General features: G+C 34.6%; 4 protein-coding genes across 10 annotated transcripts; 2 read left to right on the top strand and 2 right to left on the bottom strand.

The window, feature by feature from the left end:
• LOC18590375 (protein BUD31 homolog 1) lies at positions 1684 to 4717 on the bottom strand. 3 transcript variants are annotated; one of them, XM_018126469.1, is made up of 5 exons: positions 4569 to 4717; positions 3249 to 3349; positions 2936 to 3123; positions 2314 to 2482; positions 1684 to 1902 (listed from the first exon to the last, which is right to left on the bottom strand). In XM_018126469.1, exons 2-4 carry the CDS (start codon positions 3340 to 3342, stop codon positions 2327 to 2329), a joined length of 438 nt encoding a protein of 145 aa, XP_017981958.1. In that variant the 5' UTR covers positions 3343 to 3349; positions 4569 to 4717; the 3' UTR covers positions 1684 to 1902; positions 2314 to 2326. The 3 variants fall into 3 exon arrangements, with proteins under 3 accessions (XP_017981958.1, XP_007015917.2, XP_017981959.1); XM_007015855.2 differs by lacking the exon at positions 1684 to 1902 and having other exon boundaries at positions 2095 to 2482; XM_018126470.1 differs by lacking the exons at positions 1684 to 1902; positions 4569 to 4717 and adding an exon at positions 3994 to 4192 and having other exon boundaries at positions 2095 to 2482.
• LOC18590374 lies at positions 5232 to 7088 on the bottom strand. Its single transcript, XM_007015853.2, has 3 exons — positions 6967 to 7088; positions 5751 to 5907; positions 5232 to 5615 (listed from the first exon to the last, which is right to left on the bottom strand). The coding sequence occupies exons 2-3, from the start codon at positions 5904 to 5906 to the stop codon at positions 5568 to 5570; spliced, it is 204 nt and encodes a 67-aa protein (XP_007015915.1). The 5' UTR covers position 5907; positions 6967 to 7088; the 3' UTR covers positions 5232 to 5567.
• Positions 7548 to 12339, top strand: LOC18590373 (histone deacetylase 9). Its single transcript, XM_007015842.2, has 14 exons — positions 7548 to 7731; positions 7947 to 8059; positions 8153 to 8270; positions 9026 to 9100; positions 9187 to 9406; positions 9766 to 9829; positions 10494 to 10586; positions 10697 to 10805; positions 10888 to 10937; positions 11020 to 11110; positions 11245 to 11315; positions 11502 to 11600; positions 11821 to 11887; positions 12029 to 12339. The coding sequence occupies exons 1-14, from the start codon at positions 7695 to 7697 to the stop codon at positions 12109 to 12111; spliced, it is 1290 nt and encodes a 429-aa protein (XP_007015904.1). The 5' UTR covers positions 7548 to 7694; the 3' UTR covers positions 12112 to 12339.
• LOC18590372 (hydroxypyruvate reductase) lies at positions 13166 to 18747 on the top strand. Of its 5 annotated transcripts, none has more exons than XM_007015837.2 (10): positions 13167 to 13378; positions 14296 to 14434; positions 14641 to 14785; positions 14887 to 15014; positions 15921 to 15992; positions 16748 to 16871; positions 16948 to 17072; positions 17181 to 17222; positions 17471 to 17683; positions 18347 to 18747. In XM_007015837.2, the coding sequence occupies exons 1-10, from the start codon at positions 13281 to 13283 to the stop codon at positions 18413 to 18415; spliced, it is 1155 nt and encodes a 384-aa protein (XP_007015899.2). In that variant the 5' UTR covers positions 13167 to 13280; the 3' UTR covers positions 18416 to 18747. The 5 variants fall into 5 exon arrangements, with proteins under 5 accessions (XP_017983622.1, XP_007015899.2, XP_007015901.2 ...); XM_007015839.2 differs by having other exon boundaries at positions 14287 to 14434; XM_007015838.2 differs by having other exon boundaries at positions 13287 to 13378; positions 14264 to 14434.

Raw genomic sequence — 21036 nt, 5'->3', positions numbered from 1 at the left:
ACAGTAAATTCTTGTTTCAGACTTTAACTAAGCAACTGTAAAGTACCATCCATTTCGACTTGTTTAACATTATCTTAGCTTCATTTTAACAATAAAGCCTCCACAAAAAGTTTGCATGTCCCAGCCAGTTGTGGACCCACTTTGCCGAACTGAGAAGGAGAAAATTCCTAGAAAATTGCTGCATAGCCCTCCCTCCTTTGAGTCATTTCTGTTGGTATGAAAGGAGAGACTTTTAAAGCGTTTCAATATACTTTCTACCGCTTCTAGAAAGTCAACTGCCATGAAAATTATTAGCTCTACAGTTGGATTTTTTCTCTTGTTTTCCGTTGCATTATTCTTCAAGTTGAAAATTTTCCATACGTTTTGCATCCGGTTAATGTGTATCTTAATTGATAGTCATCAGCCTTTCACACAACTTTGCCTAAATATCTTGACAAAATGTTAGTCATTGTTCCTAATTCTGCAACAATTGCATCCCAAAATAGAAAAATTAAACAAAAGATTACAAGGAAGGGACACAACTTTTTAAGATCATCATCAAATATGAAGATTATTTTTAAGAAATGATATCAGTCTTGACAGGGTTGTGCTTCCTTTACAGGTTGTGGTTCAGTAACGAGGCATATTCTTTAAACTTTATAGGCCATCTTTCATATAAAAGAACTCAGAAAAGACCATCTTCTTTGAAGTTTATAGGGACAGTTGACTCAGGTTTGCTTAATTCCATATTTGCCTTATCATTAACTTATCTTTTGTCAACAATCCCTTCTAATTAACATAATCCCATGACAATCCCTTCTCTATTTACCTCTCGTTTTTCTTACCTTTTTCATTGACCGGAAAGAGAAATCAAAGCAAAGGGCTTCAGCCTTTCTATATATGATCCAGGGTCATCCCTGTGGACTGTTCTTTTAAGGCCCCATTGGCCTCAAAAGTCTTTTAACTTAGAGCGCGGATCACCTGAATTCATACTTGCTTTCAGTTCCATAGTTTTCCCATTCGCAGTGATTCTAGAAGTACAGCAACCTTAAACGCGATTTAAATTGGTTTTGTTCAAATTTTCAAGATTCCATAACCAGTATTAATAACCCCAACCCCAAGACCAATAGTACTTCTAGATTGGCTTGCCTTGGCTGGCTTATGGACCATATTTTTCCTCTCTGCTAAAAGTCATTGATAATGACATAGATGGGACATCTCCCTACTTGGAGGAGTTGGGATTTCAACGGCACTATAGTATCGGTTGGTACCCGATACCCATGTCAAAAATTGGCAGAAATCCGACCAGTAACTCGTAAAATCCTAAATAAGTGCTTGCAAGCATTAATAAATTGGATGACAGTCTTCTTGGGGGAATTTATCATGGAGAATTACCTGTCAATGAATAGCTAGTAACATATTACATTATTCTCAAGTCAAGCCAAACGATGGCTGGCCTTTTACCTTTTTTGTCATAAACAATATGGCTTTTTTTCTTCTTTTTTTCTGGCTTGACCTTTTTTTTCTTCCTCTTCTTTATTTATCCTTACTTATGGTCCCTGGAAGTTGCTAGTAGACGGCAATCTATGTATATTAGTCTGGAATTGATAGGACTAGAAAGGCAGCAAGCAAGAATTTGAAACCCTGGTTACATCAGGTAAATTTTCCAGCACCAAACTTACTTGGGGCCAAGAAAAATTGACGTAGAGTGCCTAAAGATCAAACTTATAAGGTATATAATCAATGTCCCATCATGCAAAACCAAAGGGCTGTTTGAAAATTGAATGAATGGTCCACTAACATTATATATGAGAAAGTGAGAGATTGAGAAGGGGAGAAAGAGAAAAGGAGAAGACCACCTATGGCAGCACCAGTAGTCACAAACTCCCAAATCAATGTTGCTAGTTCCAAACCAGAATCAATCTGCAAGATTGATGATAATTTGATTTACTGATATCCAACAACATAGAGTATAGCTGTTATGATTAATAATCCAATTCTTTGAATGAAAAGTCTCCAAAGATATTTTCTTGGGTATTATATGAGAAAATGAGGATGTTCAGAATTAGGATGGTTTTCACAAATAGCTGACTAGAAATTTGATGCATGATCGAGTGATCCTTAATGTTTGGATAATTCGTACATAAATTCTACACATGCACAGTTTCTGTTGAAAGTAAGCTCGAATGCAATCCCTGGTGGTCATGAGTCAGAAATACCTTACATATTCTAGTTCAGTTGAATGTAACAAACATCCATTCTACATAGACCACAAATAAGGTTCAGGTACAAGATATGCAAATGCTAAGCTCTCGCAAGAGAGAAATATTATACCTGGAAAAGTCAATCAATCCCCACTAGCACAGCCCCTACATCCACAATGCACACACTCCACTACTTTCTCTTCCCTTAAATGCTGAGGAACGCGGCAAACACAAGTTGTGCTGAAATTGTGATCCCGCGGCTGTATGCAACGAAGGCAACAGAGACGTTCATATCCAAGCTGCATTAACAAAAGAAGAGGGAAAAAAGGTTAATGAAAATCTGCAGATACTGCTTTCTTGTAGCATGTATTTATGAACCACATATCAGATGGAAACAAAACCTTAAGAAAACAGAAAAGTCCAGCTCATGCATTTTTTGGAGGTAGTAAAAGTTTGAATAAAGTAGTGATGAAAGTGACGACCTCAAAAATGCATTGACATCGTAAATTCATTTGAAGATTATCTACAGTCACTTGGTGCTCTTCTAACTTTAAGGCTATGAAAGAGGAAATTAAAATCAGAAGAGTGAAGGATTGGAGAGTGATAGGAATTTAGAAGATGATGGGGTTTCGGTTGCAATGATCTGCAAAGTCTGAGATGTCAAAAGGACTTGGAGCTCACTTCAAATTATTCAACAACAAAAATTGTGGTCCAATGCCCAAATTATTTTGTAAGGGACAGTTATGTTAAACCTTTTTCCACTTAGCAATTAAGTTGCGGTCTGCATAGCCTTGTTCCAAGCAGAACTCATACAGCTCTTTAGATATTTCGTTTCTCTTATAGTGAAGGTCGAAAATGTAGCGGCTCCTCTGATGTGCAATTTTGAAAATAGGCCACAATCCTTCACACTTCCTCTTGCCATCATGTGGATCAATTTCAGCTGCCAAGTGCCAAATGAAGATCAAATTACAGCAAGTTCCTTACGAGAAAGCTTAAAAAGAGAATAGTAGAAAACTTAATTAATCTTCAATATTGCAGCCCCAGAATATATTGTCATTTATAAACCTTCTCTCATTTTGGCATCCAGCTCCCTAAGAGTAGGCTCAATCAATTCCCATCCATCTGGATATTTGACCCGATTTGTCCTCACCTTAGGCATTTTTAAACTGCAGGAGAAAAATTCAACCATGTCAGAAAACCAAAAGCACATAGCTGTATATCAAATTTCTTTGCCAGCGATGTTAACTTTATAATAAAGCTTTGTGAGAGTGACATACAGATATTCATGATCAACATTCAATATGCAGCTTTGACATCGGTCTATAAGGATCTGCTTGTTCAAACTCCTTCAGGTACCCTAAGAATTTTGTTATATTTCAGTTGCACAATCCATTTCCTATTTGAGGAAGAAATGAACTCTTTATGTTTATTTATCCTATTAAAAAAATGTAAAAACTCCTATAGGACCAAAACTCATGCTTATGGCGATAATAAAGTGAGACCTTTCTTTGTCATAATGCTTATAGTACCATTCCAGGGCCCGCTCCATCATTAGCATCAACAGCCCAAAAGTTTGCCAAATGCATTACCATGGTGCATATACAATGGCAGAGACAATAAAAACCACAACACCTAATGCCAAGCTAATATATACAAATTCCCGAGTTAAAAGTTATCCTTCCTACTTTTTCTTATGATGCAATAAATGTGCTATTTCCAAAATTTTTCAAAATGTCAAAGCAAGAGACTAATCCACGAGACATTAATAAGCAGCAAATGACTCTTTTAATAATCTGTACAATTATACCACCTCTAGCACATCTCGGACAATTTACATGGAGGAAGGTAACAATCATGCAGGAACCAGTAAAACATGCATTGAAGAAGTAACTGAAGAAGCACCAAAAGGAGCTTCACCGCCAAAACCCCAAAGCTCGTGTCTTATCTTCCAATTGGTTCACAAGTTCCGCTCTTTGAGTCTCTCCAGCATTTAGCTTTGGACTTCAACCCTTTTTTTTTCTTTTATTTCAGGCCAAAGGCGTCAAAGGTCGGAAAATAAAAAAGTTTTTAGAATTTGGGGTTCTTAACTGGACCAGTTATGGTCTCTAAGAAGCCTCAAAAATGGCTCGAAACAAGGTTTTATTAGGGAATCTCAGCTGAAAAAACAACGTTTACTCATTTTATGTCAATAACGTTTTACAATGGGATTCCCTTGTCTTACAAATCCATAACCAAACTTAAAAAGGAAAAAGAAAAAAGAAAGGGTGAAATTTCTTTCTGGGTTTCTGATCTGAACTGTTTGAACTGTACTAAAGAGGCAGAGCCTGATTTCAGAAGTAAACAAAAAGCAAGTAAAGAAAGTGGAATGAAAGAGGAATGGCATACCAGCTAAGTACCCTTGTCTTGAGATGAGTGAATGTAATGTAAGTAACTCTGCAAGAGAACCTCCCGAACTACGCTCCTCACCAACTAGGGAAGAACATTACGGAACCTCCGCCGGGCTCTCCCTAAAACCCAGCATTCGACCTGACCCTTCTATAAATTACAAAACATATTGTGGTTTGAAATAAAATAGTTTATTTTTTAAAATTTAAAAATTTGATATTTAATTATTTTGTCTATTGAATACTTTTAACTTTATTTTCAAGAATTTTCAAATTTTATTACTAATATTAATTTTAATAAAATGAGTGATGTTCCTATTATTTTATTTTTGAGTGTCAACAAAATTTAATGAAAAAAATGCAGATTTATTAATTAATTGTAAGATTTTAAATTTCATGGAACAATTTTATTTTTCCGCAAATTACAAAATACTCTATTCCCCATTTATCTTCTTTTTAATACTATTTTGAAGGGCAAATCAAAGGATTAGTGGCATTTAATTATTTTTATCAAATAATAATCGAGCTATGAGTGTCTACACAATATCATTATTCTTTTATTTTTACTTTTTAAATGCAAACCATCTAATATGTCCTTTTCCAGTAAACTATTGTCACACCCCTGTTGAAATCAGAATAATAAATATCTGCTTGTGGAAAACCATATTAAACTTTTAAGCTTTGTTGAGCTTGGCAAGATATTGCTAACATTGGTTCCTCTACAAAGACACCAAATTTTACAAGGAATACTAGGGAACACAAACACCAAATTATTAAGCATAGAAAACATTAACAGCTTTGCTGAATCCTGATATCCCATCATGTAGCTTTCAAAAGAATCAAAATCAAACTGAGCAAAACCCATCAAGGTAGCTTTAAAATTTCCATTGGCAGCAAAAATGTGCGCAAACCAAACAATTATTAGAGCTAATAGACAAGCCACTTCATGCTAAAAACCACAAAAGTCCAGGAATACATTGTCTTCCAAGCATGAGTAGCCTCATTCTTTCTTTCCGATCCCATGAGACATGTTATAGATCCCTCGTCCCTGAAAAATAACAAGCACGACGCGAGCATTTGTTACATCACTCAGATGCCAAAAAGTAATTTCTCAAATCTTTTCTTTTGGCAAACAGAATCTGAAAATTGCTTAAGGAATGTTTATAAGTAGAAACAAACTCACAATTAAATACAAAGAACTTGCGGCCAAAGCAACAGGAATGGCAACAGATGTGATCTTATCGTAAGGTCCTTTCAGGTAAGTGTGTTTCTGGATGCTTTGAAAATATTTCTGCTTCTCCAGAAGCTTCTCCCTAGCTCTGAATGGTGGCTCTGACATCCTGCATCACAAGTTAAAGATCCAATTAATGATCATCTAATCAAAGTAGCTTCTCAAAGCTCCCAAAACACCTCAACCTCGCCTCTTCTCTTTTCTCAAAATGGCACATTCATGTGCTTCCTAGTTACATCATGTCTCACTCCCTCTATTTTTTGGTCCAATGGCTGCACTGCCCTCCCCTTTTCAACAGACATGTCCCACCCCACCCCTCAAAACAAGAAAGATAGCGTAAGTGGGGTTTGCTCCTGAATTATTAGTACAACCACCGAAACAAGATACGAGCTAACATTTTATTTGTTAAACAAGACAACAGCTGAAATTTCATGCTCCGCAAAATCCTACATGCCTACTATTCCCCCACAACCCATAACTTTGAGTTTGCATTAACGAGCAGACATCACTTGCACCTACAAGATTCATGATTTCATGACAGGTCCCCTTTCTATAATAGCTCCATAAAACATGGCAGCTGATCTTAACACAATATCTGAAAGAGCAGTACTAATAATTTTCAGCAGTTAAATATAGTTTCACCACAGCACCTTAGTCTACGAAGTGAAATTTAGCTTCAGTTCAAATATACAGAAAAGAATTCTAACTCATAGAAACTTCAAAAAACCTATACTACTCCTAATAAACCTACTCTTTTGCATAAGAAAAGCGAAAATGAAATGAAAAAACAAAAGGAGGGGTTACTAAACGCAGCCGAATCTCATTCTACATTACATCAAGAGGATGATGAATTTTATGAATCCAGAACGTAGCTTAGATGGTTTCAATCACTCGTACATCTATAATCTTAATCAAGATTTCAAAGGGTTCTAAATAAGATTCATTTTGCACAAAAAGCTAAATCATTTCATTTGCTCTAAATAATCGAACTCCTTAAACCAAAGAAACCCAAATCAGGAAAATACTCCCCCTTCCCCTTCCCCTTCCCCAAAGAAAAAAAATCAGCAGATTCAACCGACTGATAAACAGAAAATAAAAATGAAATTTTCCGCATTAAATTAAACATCTCTAAACATCAGATTCAAAAGAGAAATCAGAAAAAGAGTACCTGAAAGAAAATTGATGCTGCTTCTATGAAAACCCTAGAAATTCTAGACGAGTCTGACGCTATCGGGATTGAAGGAGTACAGGCAATGGTCTTTATATTATTCCGGGAAGACAACGAAAAATAAACCCCCCATAAAACAAAAGTTAATTGGGCCGAGACTATGGGCCCAAATCGGCCTGCTAAATGTAATTTTTAGTCGGACTTTGTATTTCATAAGATTAGAAAAGAAGCTCATATCACACCCAATGGATAAAAAGGAATTTACCAGATTATTACACGTATATTAAAGTATTTATTAAAAAAATTAAGTAAATATAATTATTAAATGCAAGTCAATATGTGGCAACGCCAATATCGATGTATAAGATAATAATTTTAAGAGTGTATTTTAATATCCATGATTTAATCCCATTACCCATATCATAATAGAGAGGTAATAATAAAATAGTTGCTATAATAGTAATACGTATGCTAGTTCTTGTCATATTTTCATCTTCAAAACGACAGCGTTGGCAAGAAAGTGTTACATGGTCCCAGACCACCATCGGATCCAATGCAGGTCTAGTTTTATGACCCTGAGAGGCACACAACTATTTCTCTAGTCTACTCTCTCTCTCTCTCTCTATGTCTGCAACTCTCGAGCTCTAACAATGGCGCAATCTTCGTAGCCAAAGACTTCACTCTCCCTCCACACTCCCCAGCCTTTTATTTCTTTCTTGGTCGCTAAAATGCGTCCAAAGGACAAAATAGCCTACTTCTACGACGGTACCATCCTCTCTCTCTCTCTCTCTCTCTCTCTCTCTCTCTCTCATATTCACAATTCATCTCCCCTTTTTCTTTCTTGTCCTTTTAATTTTCTCGTAATCAATTTACACTTCTTTCTTTAATTATCTCCTTAATTTCCCTAAATCTTTAAAAACCTAACTCTTTGGTTAACCCAGAAATAGATTTTATAGTAACTTTTTTTGGTAATTTTGCAGGAGATGTAGGGAGTGTATACTTTGGACCTAATCATCCAATGAAACCACATCGGCTTTGTATGACTCACCATTTGGTTCTTGCCTATGACCTCCATAAAAAAATGGAAATTTATGTTAGTTCCTCAAATATAATTAAACTTTCGTGTAAATTTCTTTCATTTCTTCTTTTCGTGATGATGTTTTGATTTTTCCTTTGTTTAATGCAGCGGCCTCACAAGGCGTACCCCGTTGAGCTAGCTCAGTTCCACTCAGCTGATTATGTTGAGTTCTTACATCGAATTACTCCAGATACGCAGCACTTGTTCTCGAATGAATTGGCAAGATGTATGTATCACATGTTGTTGCCCTATTCTTCTTGTTAAATCCCTTAAAACAGATAGGTTTGCCGTTGCAAGTTACCCAATATATTCTATAATGAATATAGATTGTTTAAGCGAAAGAGTTTGTCAAAGGTAGGTGTCCAGTCTGGGAAAAGTTAACCACCTAGAGTATTTTGTATGAAAGTTCGAAGCTTGGGAAAGTTCTGGAGTTCACCTTTAGTTGGGATATGATTTTCTGTGTGTTGTGCTATCAAATTTTAGACTTAGGAATTATTTTGTGAACCTATTTACCGTTTTTAGTGCTCTGCTCATTTTTGCCTTGTTTTCCATTTGTTAAATTAATAAAGGCTGGATTTGAGTTGATATGGTGTCACTATTGTGCAGATAGCTTAGTGTCTTATCTTGTCTAAGTAAGCATGAGAAAGACGTCCCATGAATTGCTTTGCTTGAGATTGATGGCAGAACTGGTTTTAAGATTAAAACGTATTTATTGATTTGGCATGAGTGATAGAAATCATGTAGTGTTTCTAGCAATGATTTTGTTTACTTTTCTGATTTCACTCTCTAGTCAGCAGAGCTGTTTGCTTTTTTTCCTTACTTATAAGCTGTAGATTGCCATTGATTATATACTATCTGGTTTCAAACACATGCAAATGTCAGTCTAAGAAGGATTAGGGTTCAATTTAGGTTTTACTTTCATCTGATGTATTTGGGTTTTATACTTTCATATTCACCTTATTCTCTTTTCTTCTTCCCCAGACAATCTTGGAGAAGACTGCCCTGTCTTTGAAAACTTGTTTGAATTTTGTCAAATTTACGCTGGTGGAACAATAGGTAAACTTAAATTTGGTAATCTGTTGCTGCTGCTGTTGAACTTGGTTTGTGCATTTTCAGCCTTAATTGATTGCCATTGCTGGCAGATGCTGCACGAAGATTGAACAATCAACTATGTGATATTGCCATTAATTGGGCTGGTGGTTTACATCATGCCAAGAAGTGCGAGGCTTCTGGCTTTTGTTACATCAATGACTTGGTTTTGGGAATCTTGGAGCTTCTGAAGTATCATGCCCGTGTTTTGTATATAGATATAGATGTACATCATGGTGATGGTGTTGAAGAAGCCTTTTATTTCACTGACAGGTAATTTGCTTTTGTTATTGGATTATGAATTTAGCTTAGGAACAGGATTATACATCTCTTCAAAAGTTTGAATCTCATCAAAGGAGCCAAGATGCTTTTTTTGGTGATTCACTGCTAGAAGAATTATATATTTAGGGGGTTATATTTGTATGAGCAATTGCAAGGGTTAAATCAGCTTTGCAGGCTGTTACTTTATGATGCCAAGTTTATGAGTCAATGCATCTCTTAGTTTCTCCAAATTTAGAAGAGATTTAGTATTTTCATGTATTTCTGAAATTCTATTTTAATTGTTGAACTTTCAGTAATATGGGTCAATGACTGCTATCTCTAATCAAATTGTTGAAACTCTATTATGGCAGGGTGATGACTGTTAGTTTTCACAAGTATGGGGATATGTTCTTTCCTGGAACTGGTGATGTGAAGGTTATTTTCAATGCTTTGCTAGTTTTTTTTTTTTTCCTTTTTGCAGTAACCGTGGGTAAATTTGTTTGTTAAAATACTTTTTCATGGCTGACTCTGATAGCTGCTTTTACTAATATTCTCTCAAACCTGAATTTATTGATTTTACCTACTCTATTTCCTGATTTATAGTTTTCCACTCTTTTTAGGTCACATGTTCAAATAAATATTTTTAATCCTTCCTATATATCCCCTTACTAAGAGGATTCAGCCCTGTACCATTATTGTTCTTCCGAACAATGCAGTTGGTCATTGGAGTTTTGAAACTAAACTAAATTTTGAAAGTTATTTCCTGGCATTTTTCTTAAGTAAATGGTCTCAATTAGCAAATTACTTAGGAGCCAGACATTCATTGTACTAATCTTCTTCTTTGCTTTTGCATTGCAAATTAGCTGAGCCCATTTCCTACTGTATTGACTTTCCAAGTTAAACCTGTTTATTAGAGAAAGAAAATTATTGTAGTTGCTCTGTTCCTTATGTTTATTCTCACCTATTTGTTTTTGAATATACGGAATTTATTATCTGCTTCACTTACAAAATCCTTTCCTCTGAATAGCTGTTATTGATGAATGCTAGTATTATGCCAAGTTGAAATTGGAGTGAAATACTGATACGACTTGTATTGAAGGATATAGGAGAAAGAGAAGGAAAGTTTTATGCCATAAATGTCCCACTCAAGGATGGAATTGATGACACTAGCTTCACTCGATTGTTTAAAACAGTAAGTTCTGAGTCAAAAAAAAAAAAAACATAATAGAAAGATAATTATTTCGTCTGTCTCTTTACTGTCATAGTATCTAAACATTCTGTGCAAATATCTACTTTTTGTAGATTATTTCGAAGGTTGTTGAAATGTATCAACCAGGTGCAATTGTTCTTCAATGCGGGGCAGATTCTCTCGCTGGGGATCGCTTGGGCTGTTTCAATCTCTCAATTGATGGTACATGAAATGATTTGTAAATTTAGGACTATTCTCCCCGGTAAACTATTGATGAATATTGAAGTTGTGATGTTATTTGCAGGACATGCCGAATGTGTTAGAATTGTCAAGAAATTCAATCTACCTTTACTGGTATATTTTTTGTTTGATCAACCTTTTAATTGCTGCAAATATGTCATGTTTATAGTACAGAGAGGAATCTTTTATCCTACAGGTTACTGGAGGTGGAGGATATACAAAAGAAAATGTTGCACGTTGTTGGACTGTCGAAACAGGAGTTCTTTTAGATACAGAACTTCCTAATGGTATGCTAAGATAATCCCACTTTCTTCTTGACATGCTATGATGAATTTGGCATTTTTCCCACTCAGCTTGGCAAGAGAACTGGGATGATATAATTTGGTTTCACAAAGCATCTAAACTTTGATATTTTGTGCAGAAATCCCAGAAAATGAGTATATCAAATATTTTGCACCAGAGTGCTTGTTGAATATTCCAAATGGGCACATAGTACGTTATTTCACAATTAAAGTTCATTCAAGAAACTAAATTCCTTATTTTGGTCATTTAACTGACAATTGTCAACTTCAATGCAAATAAATTGTCTCTGATATGGTATTATAGTTAGCATTGTGCAACAATGATCTTGAAGAAGTCCAGAATACTCATGCCTTTGTGTTTTGGTTGATTATGCAGGAGAATTTAAATAGCAAATCATATATTAGTACGATCAAAATGCAAGTGTTGGAAAATCTTCGTTGCATCCAACATGCTCCGGGTGTACAGATGCAAGAGGTGAGTAGCACACAACTAGGTGCCAACTACATCCAACCCTTGATGAGCCAGATTACTTGTCCAGGTGGTTGGTTTCTGATTTTCGATGTTAGTCAGAGCCATGCCCCATCCCAAGGGGAAGGGACACAGAGAGAGGGAGCTTGTGGTTCGTTTGAGGGTAAACTTCAGTGTACAATGCAGTCAAAATATTGGTATTGTAATTGGCTATTCTTTCGTGCAGGTTCCGCCTGATTTCTTTATTCCTGATTTTGATGAAGATGAGCAAAATCCTGATGAGCGCATGGATCGTAAGTAGAACCGGACCCAGGAATAAGATGTACCCTTGAGCTGTGGCTCAACACTTTGGGCACACTTTCTGCCACTTGATTTCTGGTAGAACTTTTTGCTTCAGCATCTAATACTGCTCCTTTCTGCATTTTAAATTACAGAGCACACCCAGGACAAGCAAATCCAGCGTGATGATGAATATTACGATGGAGACAATGATAATGATCAAAACATGGATATGTGAAGTTACTCGTAGCATTTTTGTTAGGTAGAATTAGCTTTTAAATGTGCAGAATTTGCTGTAATCAAAATTCCAGACGTATGGGTAACACCTCATCAAAGGAAAAAAGAGAAGGAACCGCACTATGATTGTTCATATATTGTTTCCAAAATTGTCTATGGCTGTCATCTTTCACCTCAAGGGTGAGAAAAATTGGATCAATTACACTGTTTAGCATCGTATCTTATTTTATACTGCATGTTTAGATTTTAGAATTGTCTTCAAGGGGATATTTTAAAGGGTAAAATTAATGAAATAAAATTCTATTTGTGTTTTCACTAACACCAAAAACAGAGGTTTTATGAGGACATTCTGGTATTCGTCGTAGGAGCCTGCCAATCAGTGCTCTTCTCTTTTCCCTGCAGAATAAACAAACTATTATTTCATTCTTGACATGGATATGAACATGTACCTGTATTTTGCTTTGCCGCATTGTCTCAAATTAACCCCCCACCAAAGGCCATGAAAGTTTTAGACCCAGCATCACAGTTCAGCCTCTTTTAACCTCATTGAAAAATAATCAATAATAATAACAAACTCCCAAGGACAATATTCCAAGGGTTCTCGTCCGCGTTTTGAATTGTATTATCCTGCAAAGGAGTCCACCTTCCATTCCTAGTGAATGCATTTGAATAGATGGTTGACTATCACATATTCTCCTTGACTCTAGTCATTGATGGGGTCCCTTGATTTCCAGCCATTGATGGGATTCTCTGACTTAATTCGTATGATTAACTCACACTGTAAATAGCCTAAAATTAGGTACATCTTTACATATACATACCCACATGATTGTAAATGTTTTTTGTATCACAGAAATACACCATTTTCAGATACTTCTTCTCTTTCAACTTACATATATCCCAGTTAAAATATGCATGGACGAACTGATAACTTAAATGTGAAATTAATCCAAATATTAAACAGGTATGAGACGACGGACCAAAATAATTAATAATCCAAATTTGGCAGCATATATAAAGATTCTCTCAAATCAAAAGAAATGGTATATTTTATTATAAATAAAGGGTGGAAATCAGTTCTTTGTCTCTGGTATCAGTAATCGCAAATCATAAAGCAAATAAAGCAAAATTTATTCAGTAAAAAAAAATTGAAAAAGCATTAAATTTGAAATGTTCCTCTCCTGTATTAGAAGGAAGGCTGGCACGGTTGGCGTAAACAGATATCTGGTCCACGGTCTCACGTGTTTCACATCTCCACTTCTTCACAGGTAAACCCCAGAATTCTTCAGCTTTACAATTTCACTCCCCAATTCGTTTATTTGTGCTTTTCAGCTTTATAATGATGGAATGATAATTTCCTTTAAAAGTACAAGAATTAAGCTGAAGTCTTTGTTTGGATTGTTTGATCGAAGCTTTTTAGCGAAGGGTTTGAGGTAAAGTTGAAACTTTTGGAAAAAGAATCTACCTTGGAATTTGAGCACACCAAGAATCTTGGAATCCGTGGTTTTTCTTGGAAAAGATTCTATTTTAAGTTGAACCCACTTTAGTTCTTGGACTGAACTCGACATTAGTGGAGTTATTGTACACTGTAAGAGAGTAGCAATGAGAATTTCCGTTGCAGCAGGGGAACTCCGTTTTGCCATTTTAAGGTCTATGCATCAAAGACCCAAATGTCATTTTTATTGTCAGATTGTGCTAGAGTTTTTGTTGATTATCATGTTCTGTGAGAGACTGAGAGTCCATGTTTTCTTCCTTCTCCTTGTGTAGATAGATGTACAAGTATTATCCAACACAAATATACTTATGATTGCACGATGACTAGAATTTGGTGGTTTCCTGCCCAAACTGTTTTATTTGTAGCGCCTGATGAAACAATTGTCATTACATACCTGATGAAGATAGTTAAATTTTGTTTTATGGCAGCCCTGGTTTGATTTTTCAAACTTTTTGTCCAAATAGCAATATGTGTTTTCTTTCTGTTATGATATTGTGTCTTGGCAGACTTATCCCACTTCACATCACTTTCTAGGAAGGCATAGTTTTCTCTAGTCTTTGTTACAATGGGCACTTAGGCATTCAGTTAAGAGAACTGCTTCAGGAAATTTTGAGTGGATATAATTTATTTCAAATTGCTTTATCTTCTCATGTTCTAGGGTATTTTGTATTTGATTTGGAGGTCCTTCAGCGGAGATATGTCTTTGAAGGTGGAGAAGAGAGATGCGGACAACGACAAACCCATCACTCGTGTTCTCTTTTGTGGACCACATTTTCCAGCTTCACAGAATTATACTAGAGAATACTTGGAGAAGTATCCTTATATCCAGGTACTTTCATCTTATGCACTTATTTGCAGATAGATTCATACCTATATAAATATTACAGCATTATCATTAACCAAACACACAATAACAAACATATGCTAAATCCCTCCAATTAAACGCCATCTGTCAAAAGCAACCTTACATTTTTTTGTGGAGTTAAAGTTTTCGTATTTCATATTGAGCTTCTCTAGCAATTGAACTTCTTGTAGGTTGATGATGTGCCCCTCAAGGAAGTTCCAGATCATATTGGGAACTACCATCTTTGTGTTGTGAAGAACATGCGGTTAGATTCAAATGTCATATCTCGTGCAAATCAGATGAAGCTAATAATGCAGTTTGGTGTTGGCCTAGAAGGTCCTCATTCTTTTATATGTTAATATTCCGTATAATTTCAAGCTTTTGCTGCATTACATGTACTGAAGTAAATTTTTCATTTTTCGTACTTTTGCATGAAGGTGTTGATATTGATGCTGCTACAAAGCATGGGATTAAAGTTGCCAGAATTCCTGGTGATGCAACTGGAAATGCAGCATCTTGTGCTGAAATGGCTATATATCTAATGTTGGGCCTTCTCCGGAAACAGGTATATTTATTTAATTTAGTAACTGAGAATTGCATTACTTCTCTAATATGCTAACACAATTATAGCTAAACATGAAAAGTTGTTGACTATTTGTTAATTGTGTTTCCTTTGCTATCTTGTTAGTTGTCTTAGTTGTGGCATAAACTTGAAAGCTTTATCAGGGTTACAGAAATAAAAGAGACCTTGCAATTGACTTATTTATCAGTTGAATAAATCAATGATCAAAATGTGGTAGAATAAGCAATTTGTGGAATGCAAGGATAGCATTTAAAATTGTTCTGAGATCTAAGGCCATTTAAGGCTAAACTATCCTCCAAGCCTAGTTGGAATAGATAAGAATTTTTGCCAACGAAATCCCCCCCATCCAAACCCCATATTATAAATGGTGCTGCAGCACAAGTGTCCTGTCTTTATTTCAATGTCCAGAAATCTTTTATCAAGCCTAGAAATTGATGTTGTATCCCTAATATTGTAATGCGAATCTTTTCTTAATGCACTCATATGGTGGTTACTGCAAATTGTAGGTGAGCTTGATGACACATTTTCTCTCCCCCAATTTGAATCTGATGAGAGAAATTATTCCTGTCATTCTAGCATTTTGACTATATTGCAACTCGTTTTGGTAGTATTTTGTTAGGTGAATCCTATATTCAAACCTTCACCAAGTTTACTTCATAACCATCATGACTGGGCTCTTATCATCTCTTCTCGTCAGAATTTTGTCACTTCTTTTGGACTCACTTTAGCTTGATCTTTCTGCACATTGCACTATTTCTCTTCTGTCTACCTGCATCTTAAAACATTTGACACATGTATCTGCATTACACCTTAATTTTAACATTCATTGTCTTTTTTGTCATGATGTTTGATATGTTCATGACCAGTTTGATTGTGGTGCTCTTGCAGAATGAGATGCAAATTTCAGTAAAGCAGAAAAAGCTTGGAGAGCCTGTTGGGGAAACACTTCTTGGGAAAACAGTGAGTTTCACTTATTTGATATTCTTGTTCTAAAATCTTTTTATGAAAAATGGACCTGTGCTTTCTCATTTCTCTTTTGCTTTTCATGTGACTTTTGCCAATAATATGAGTGGCGAGTGAATGCCTGAACTTTATAGTTTTAAATCTGTACAACTTGAATCAAGGATAAAAACTTTATTTTGTTCTGCATAACAAGTGATACAAACTAGGTGGTTACATCTGTAGTGAAGGAAGACAACCAGACAGCCAATAATCTGAACTGGATTCAGGCATGAAAACGAATACTGTCTGTGATCAGATATTCAATATTGATTACAGAGAAAAATCTGTTTCTGTTGCTGTGCCCATTTTCTCATCTTTTACATTACTTAGAAATTGCAATGTGTTAAAGGGGACTTCATCTATCGTACCTGTGCATATATCACCTCACTGCATTTAGATTTTGCATACAAAAGGAAAGTAGAAAAACAGTTAAGGGTGGATATGGGAATTAATGCATTCCAATTGTTTATTCAAACTTGTGTGTTTAAGAGTTTAAGTCTTATTTAGACTTTTTCCACTGGCAATCAAATGTTAGTTTGATGATCTTCTTTTCAATGAATTCCAGACAAGGCAATCTTATTATCTTTGCTCAAAAAATGTACTCCTTTAACAACTATTTATTCACCATTAAGTGGATGGTCTGATGTGACAAAATAGTCTCCACTATGTCATATCTTATTTGATTTTTTACGAATTATACCCTGGTTGTGCAGGTCTTTATAATGGGATTTGGAAATATTGGAATTGATTTGGCAAAGCGCTTGAAACCATTTGGTGTTAAGATTATTGCTACAAAAAGGAGCTGGGCGTCAAATTTGCAAGTTCCTGTCCTAAAAGGTATAGAGGATTCATTAAGCAACTAGTGAAACTCAGTTGTGAAGTCATTTTCATTCAATGTGTTTTAAATATTCAGCTTGCCCAATTCAAAATGGGGTCGTTGATGATTTGGTTGACAAGAAAGGCAGTCATGGAGATATTTATGAGTTTGCGCACCAAGCTGATATAGTTGTTTGTTGCTTGAGTTTGAATAAAGAAACAGTAAGGCTGCTCTTTTCCTTACAATTGGGATATTTCTGCTTGGTAATCTTATCTCTTACATCTGCTACAAATTTTATACTCCATCACTTAGATATTTCACGTTTTCAGGTTGGCATTGTAAACAAGTCCTTCATATCTTCAATGAAAAAGGTTTGTTACAAATTTACTACGAAATTGTGGAGGGAACTCTCCTAAATTTTAGTTGCACTCATAACTATGAAAATAGATAATTAAACAAAAAAATATTTTCTCACAACACATAGTTTCTTTGCATGTATGCTATATTGTGTTACATCTCTTCAAAAAAAAATTTCTTTGTTTAATTTTTTATCAAAATAACTGCACTCATATTGTGTTACATTGTTGGATGTTTATGTTAATAATGTGTGTCATTTCAGGGAGCCCTTTTGGTAAATATAGCTCGAGGCAGTCTTCTAGACTATGAGGCTGTTGTGCATCATCTTGAGTCTGGACACTTGGGAGGCTTAGGAATTGATGTTGCATGGACAGAACCATTTGACCCTGATGATCCAATTTTGAAATTCAAGAATATTATAATTACACCTCATGTTGCTGGGGTTACTGAACATTCATATAGATCAATGGCTAAGGTATGCATCTGATCACATTTTTTAGGTTGTTGAAAGTAAAATGAAATGAAAATTTTTAAGTGTAAAAGCATTCTCTTCTAGTCAGTCTATTGTAAGCCTAGATTTGTTCCTTCTGCTTAAATCCTTGTCTGCTATGAACTGAAATATTCCAGTAAAACCTTGAATTCTTGTTTCTATTTCAAGGAAAATGTTTTTGTTAGAACTTCTAGCAAAAACTACTCAAACAATTTTTGCAAAAACAATTACATTACTTTGCTCTATAAAAAAATATCTCCGAAGTGTAAGCATGCAGAGTATCCTGACCACCTGGGGCTCTTTGAGGTTTGTCAAAAATATGAAGAAAAATGGAAACATTATAAAAATTGTGTCACTTTCTTATCTTGTTTAAATGTCTGAAAAAAAAAGAAAGATTACGAAGACTATAATTTATCCAATGAAAAGAAAGGGTTTAATATTTTTGTTTACTTTATCATCTTCTATTTTTTTTCTCATTTTTCTTCACATTTTTCATCTTCCAAACTCTGCCTTGGGTTTCGGATCCTCAATGGATCATGGAGCTTTGTGTACATTAATGTATCATATTATTTCTTTTTTGCTTGTTCTGTTGGTTGTATACTTTGAATTTCTAAGTATGATTGTGTCTCTTATTTTTGCCAATTGCAGATTGTGGGTGATGTTGCCTTACAACTTCATGCTGGAACTCCTTTGACTGGGATAGAATTGGTCAGTTAAACCTATCAATCCATTTAGGGTTCAGTAGATTTATCCTGGGGTTGGCTCCTGCAAAATTCAGGGTATGTAGCCCCTTAAAAAAATTGCCTAGCTAAAGGAAGTTAAAATAGGTTCAGTAGATTGCTCTGAGGATCCTCCTAAGATATGTTCCTCTACTTCCATGTAAAAATAAATTATTAAGTTTGGGCTATCCTGAATATCCAAGGATAATTTAGGAGACTGATTGACATTTGATCTTAACATTGACATGGTATGTTAGACGGTAACAATCTTTACATTTTTATTCAGGTGAAGAGTGGATATGGTCTAGCTCTTATCTGTATTGGTTCTAACATGGCTTCTTCTAGAACTGGATGACCTTTGCATGATAAATTTACCTATCCAACCTGTAGACATGCATGGTAAGAAGGTCCACGGATGTTCAAAGGAAGGTTTGTAAATCTGCCTTTGTTTCCCATGGATTCTTTCATCATGCTCTGCAGGACTTTGAAACTATAGCATATTTCAATATCAATGTACTCAGACCATAGATAAGGCAAATAAATACTATAAATTTTATCAAATGCATGCTTTGAATCATTAGCTACCAAAATAGATCCTCCATTTGGTGTGATTGTAGCCATAACTCTACTGTTGCTGTCACCACCTTATCTCCAAGGTGGTTGAGTAATGCCGCCCTTTGCAATTTGGAGATTTTGTCATTTTAAAGGCAATGGAGCATATAAGAATTGAGAAGAGAACCAAAATAAAATTTAAAAAGAAATATTTTTTATACACAAAACAAATCGGTAATCTCAAAATCAATTAAACCATTTGTGTAAGGTTATTCGTAACGATTTCGGATTTAAGATTACCCTTAGAGTCCGATGCAGTTCAAGGGTCGTCCTTAGATTTGTTTTTTTCTTTCAAAACTAACAATTAAAGTGATTATGTTTCACTGACGCAAATATAAATTACCTGCAAATAGTAAGTTAAATTCATGAATACTACAAGAAGATTCGTGCATCCATGTTACAATTCATATTATAATTTATTTATTCATTTATTGTTAGATTGTAACGATTTTAGGGTCGTAATGCTTTGTTTAGTACATATTATTAGTAAGTTCTTATATATTCATTTAACAATTATATTAGATATAAACATTTTAAATAAATAACTATTTAACTCAATAGTTGTTATTTTTTAAAAAAATCACCCTTTTGAAGTGTTCAAATCTTTCGGTTTACAAATATTTAGCTTATATTTTATATAGTTTTCAAATGATCATAAGTTAGAATCTATTTGTAACTCGGTTCTACGATCTGATCTTTCAACTTAATATGAGTTGCGTAGTTGGTATCTGTCTAAAATCACAGATTACTCTAAAAATGTCAGTCCCAAAAATTTTGAACCCTAAACCACCCGTTTAATTATAGAATCGCTTTAAAATCGACCTAAGCTCATCCTTCCCTAAGGAGTCGTGGGTGATTGTAAACTGTTGCTAATCCCTACAAACCTCGGTAGATGTGGTCCACGTCTCAAATAATAGTTTGTTTATTTTTATTTAGCTAAAAGTCTTAAAAATTAAATGAAGTTTTGTACTTATTTTAGAAATATTATTTTTAATGATTTTTTGCCAGTATTATGATTTAGTTTATTTATTAATTTTGTATTACTTAATAAACAAAAAATTCTGTGTGATTGTATAAGTTCTATAAAAAAAACTGTATTGATTTATCATTACTTAATAAAAATTTAAAAACACACAACAAAGAAAACAAAATATGCAAATGAACATGAAAATTAAGCGAAACCCATGCTACCCGTGTCCGGTTTCCTCTTTTAAACAACGGCCCATGTTTATCATATTATTAATGTATTTATCGTATTATATATATTTACCCCATTACACAATATGTAGTTGTGCCCCTAATGTATCATAGGCATGCCCGTCCATCTCTAGTTGTTACATGAGACAATATAGAAATGCTTAAAAAAAGCTAATTTTAATTAAGTTTAAATCTTAAAAGAGTATTCTTAATTTTGATGAAAAATTAATTACTTTAGACTCAATCTCAGTTTGTATTATTTTATTCATGTGACATGTGATGCAATTTAATAATATAATTACATGACAATTGATGTAATATTTTTTCTTTTTTCTTTTTTACATATTGTTTTCCTTAAAACTATGTAATTTTGAATAAACATATAAGAGTTTTTTCAAAAAACTTCTCTTTTTCTTTCTTTTTTTTGAAAAAAGAAAACTTAAATCCTGAGGGCAAGAGTTTGCTATTGTCTCTTTTTCCTTTCCCTCTCTCTTCCTTCCGCACTTCCACCTATTGATTTTAACCAAATCTCAAAAAAAAAAAACTAAATATCGGATTTTAAATTTTCGATTCTCTTTTTAGATTTGGAAAATGAAAGAATTTTGAAAATTATTCCAATTAATGGAAAGAGGAGAATGAAAAGAATCGATTTTTTTTTTTTTTTTTGTGATTTTGATGTTGATAAACAACCAAAAGTGACGACTGACGACGAAGGCAATGGTTGTGGTTCATTGGATTTTGGCTTTTGGTTGTTGGTTCTCTTCTGTATGGTCACGTCAAGTAATATTTCATGTGGGTAAAAAAACAAAC

This window comes from Theobroma cacao, chromosome 9 (assembly GCF_000208745.1).
Source record: "Theobroma cacao cultivar B97-61/B2 chromosome 9, Criollo_cocoa_genome_V2, whole genome shotgun sequence".
NCBI classification, from domain to species: Eukaryota; Viridiplantae; Streptophyta; class Magnoliopsida; order Malvales; family Malvaceae; genus Theobroma; species Theobroma cacao.
The sequence above is the reverse complement of the archived record's forward strand: the minus strand, read 5'-3'. Positions and strand labels throughout refer to the sequence as shown.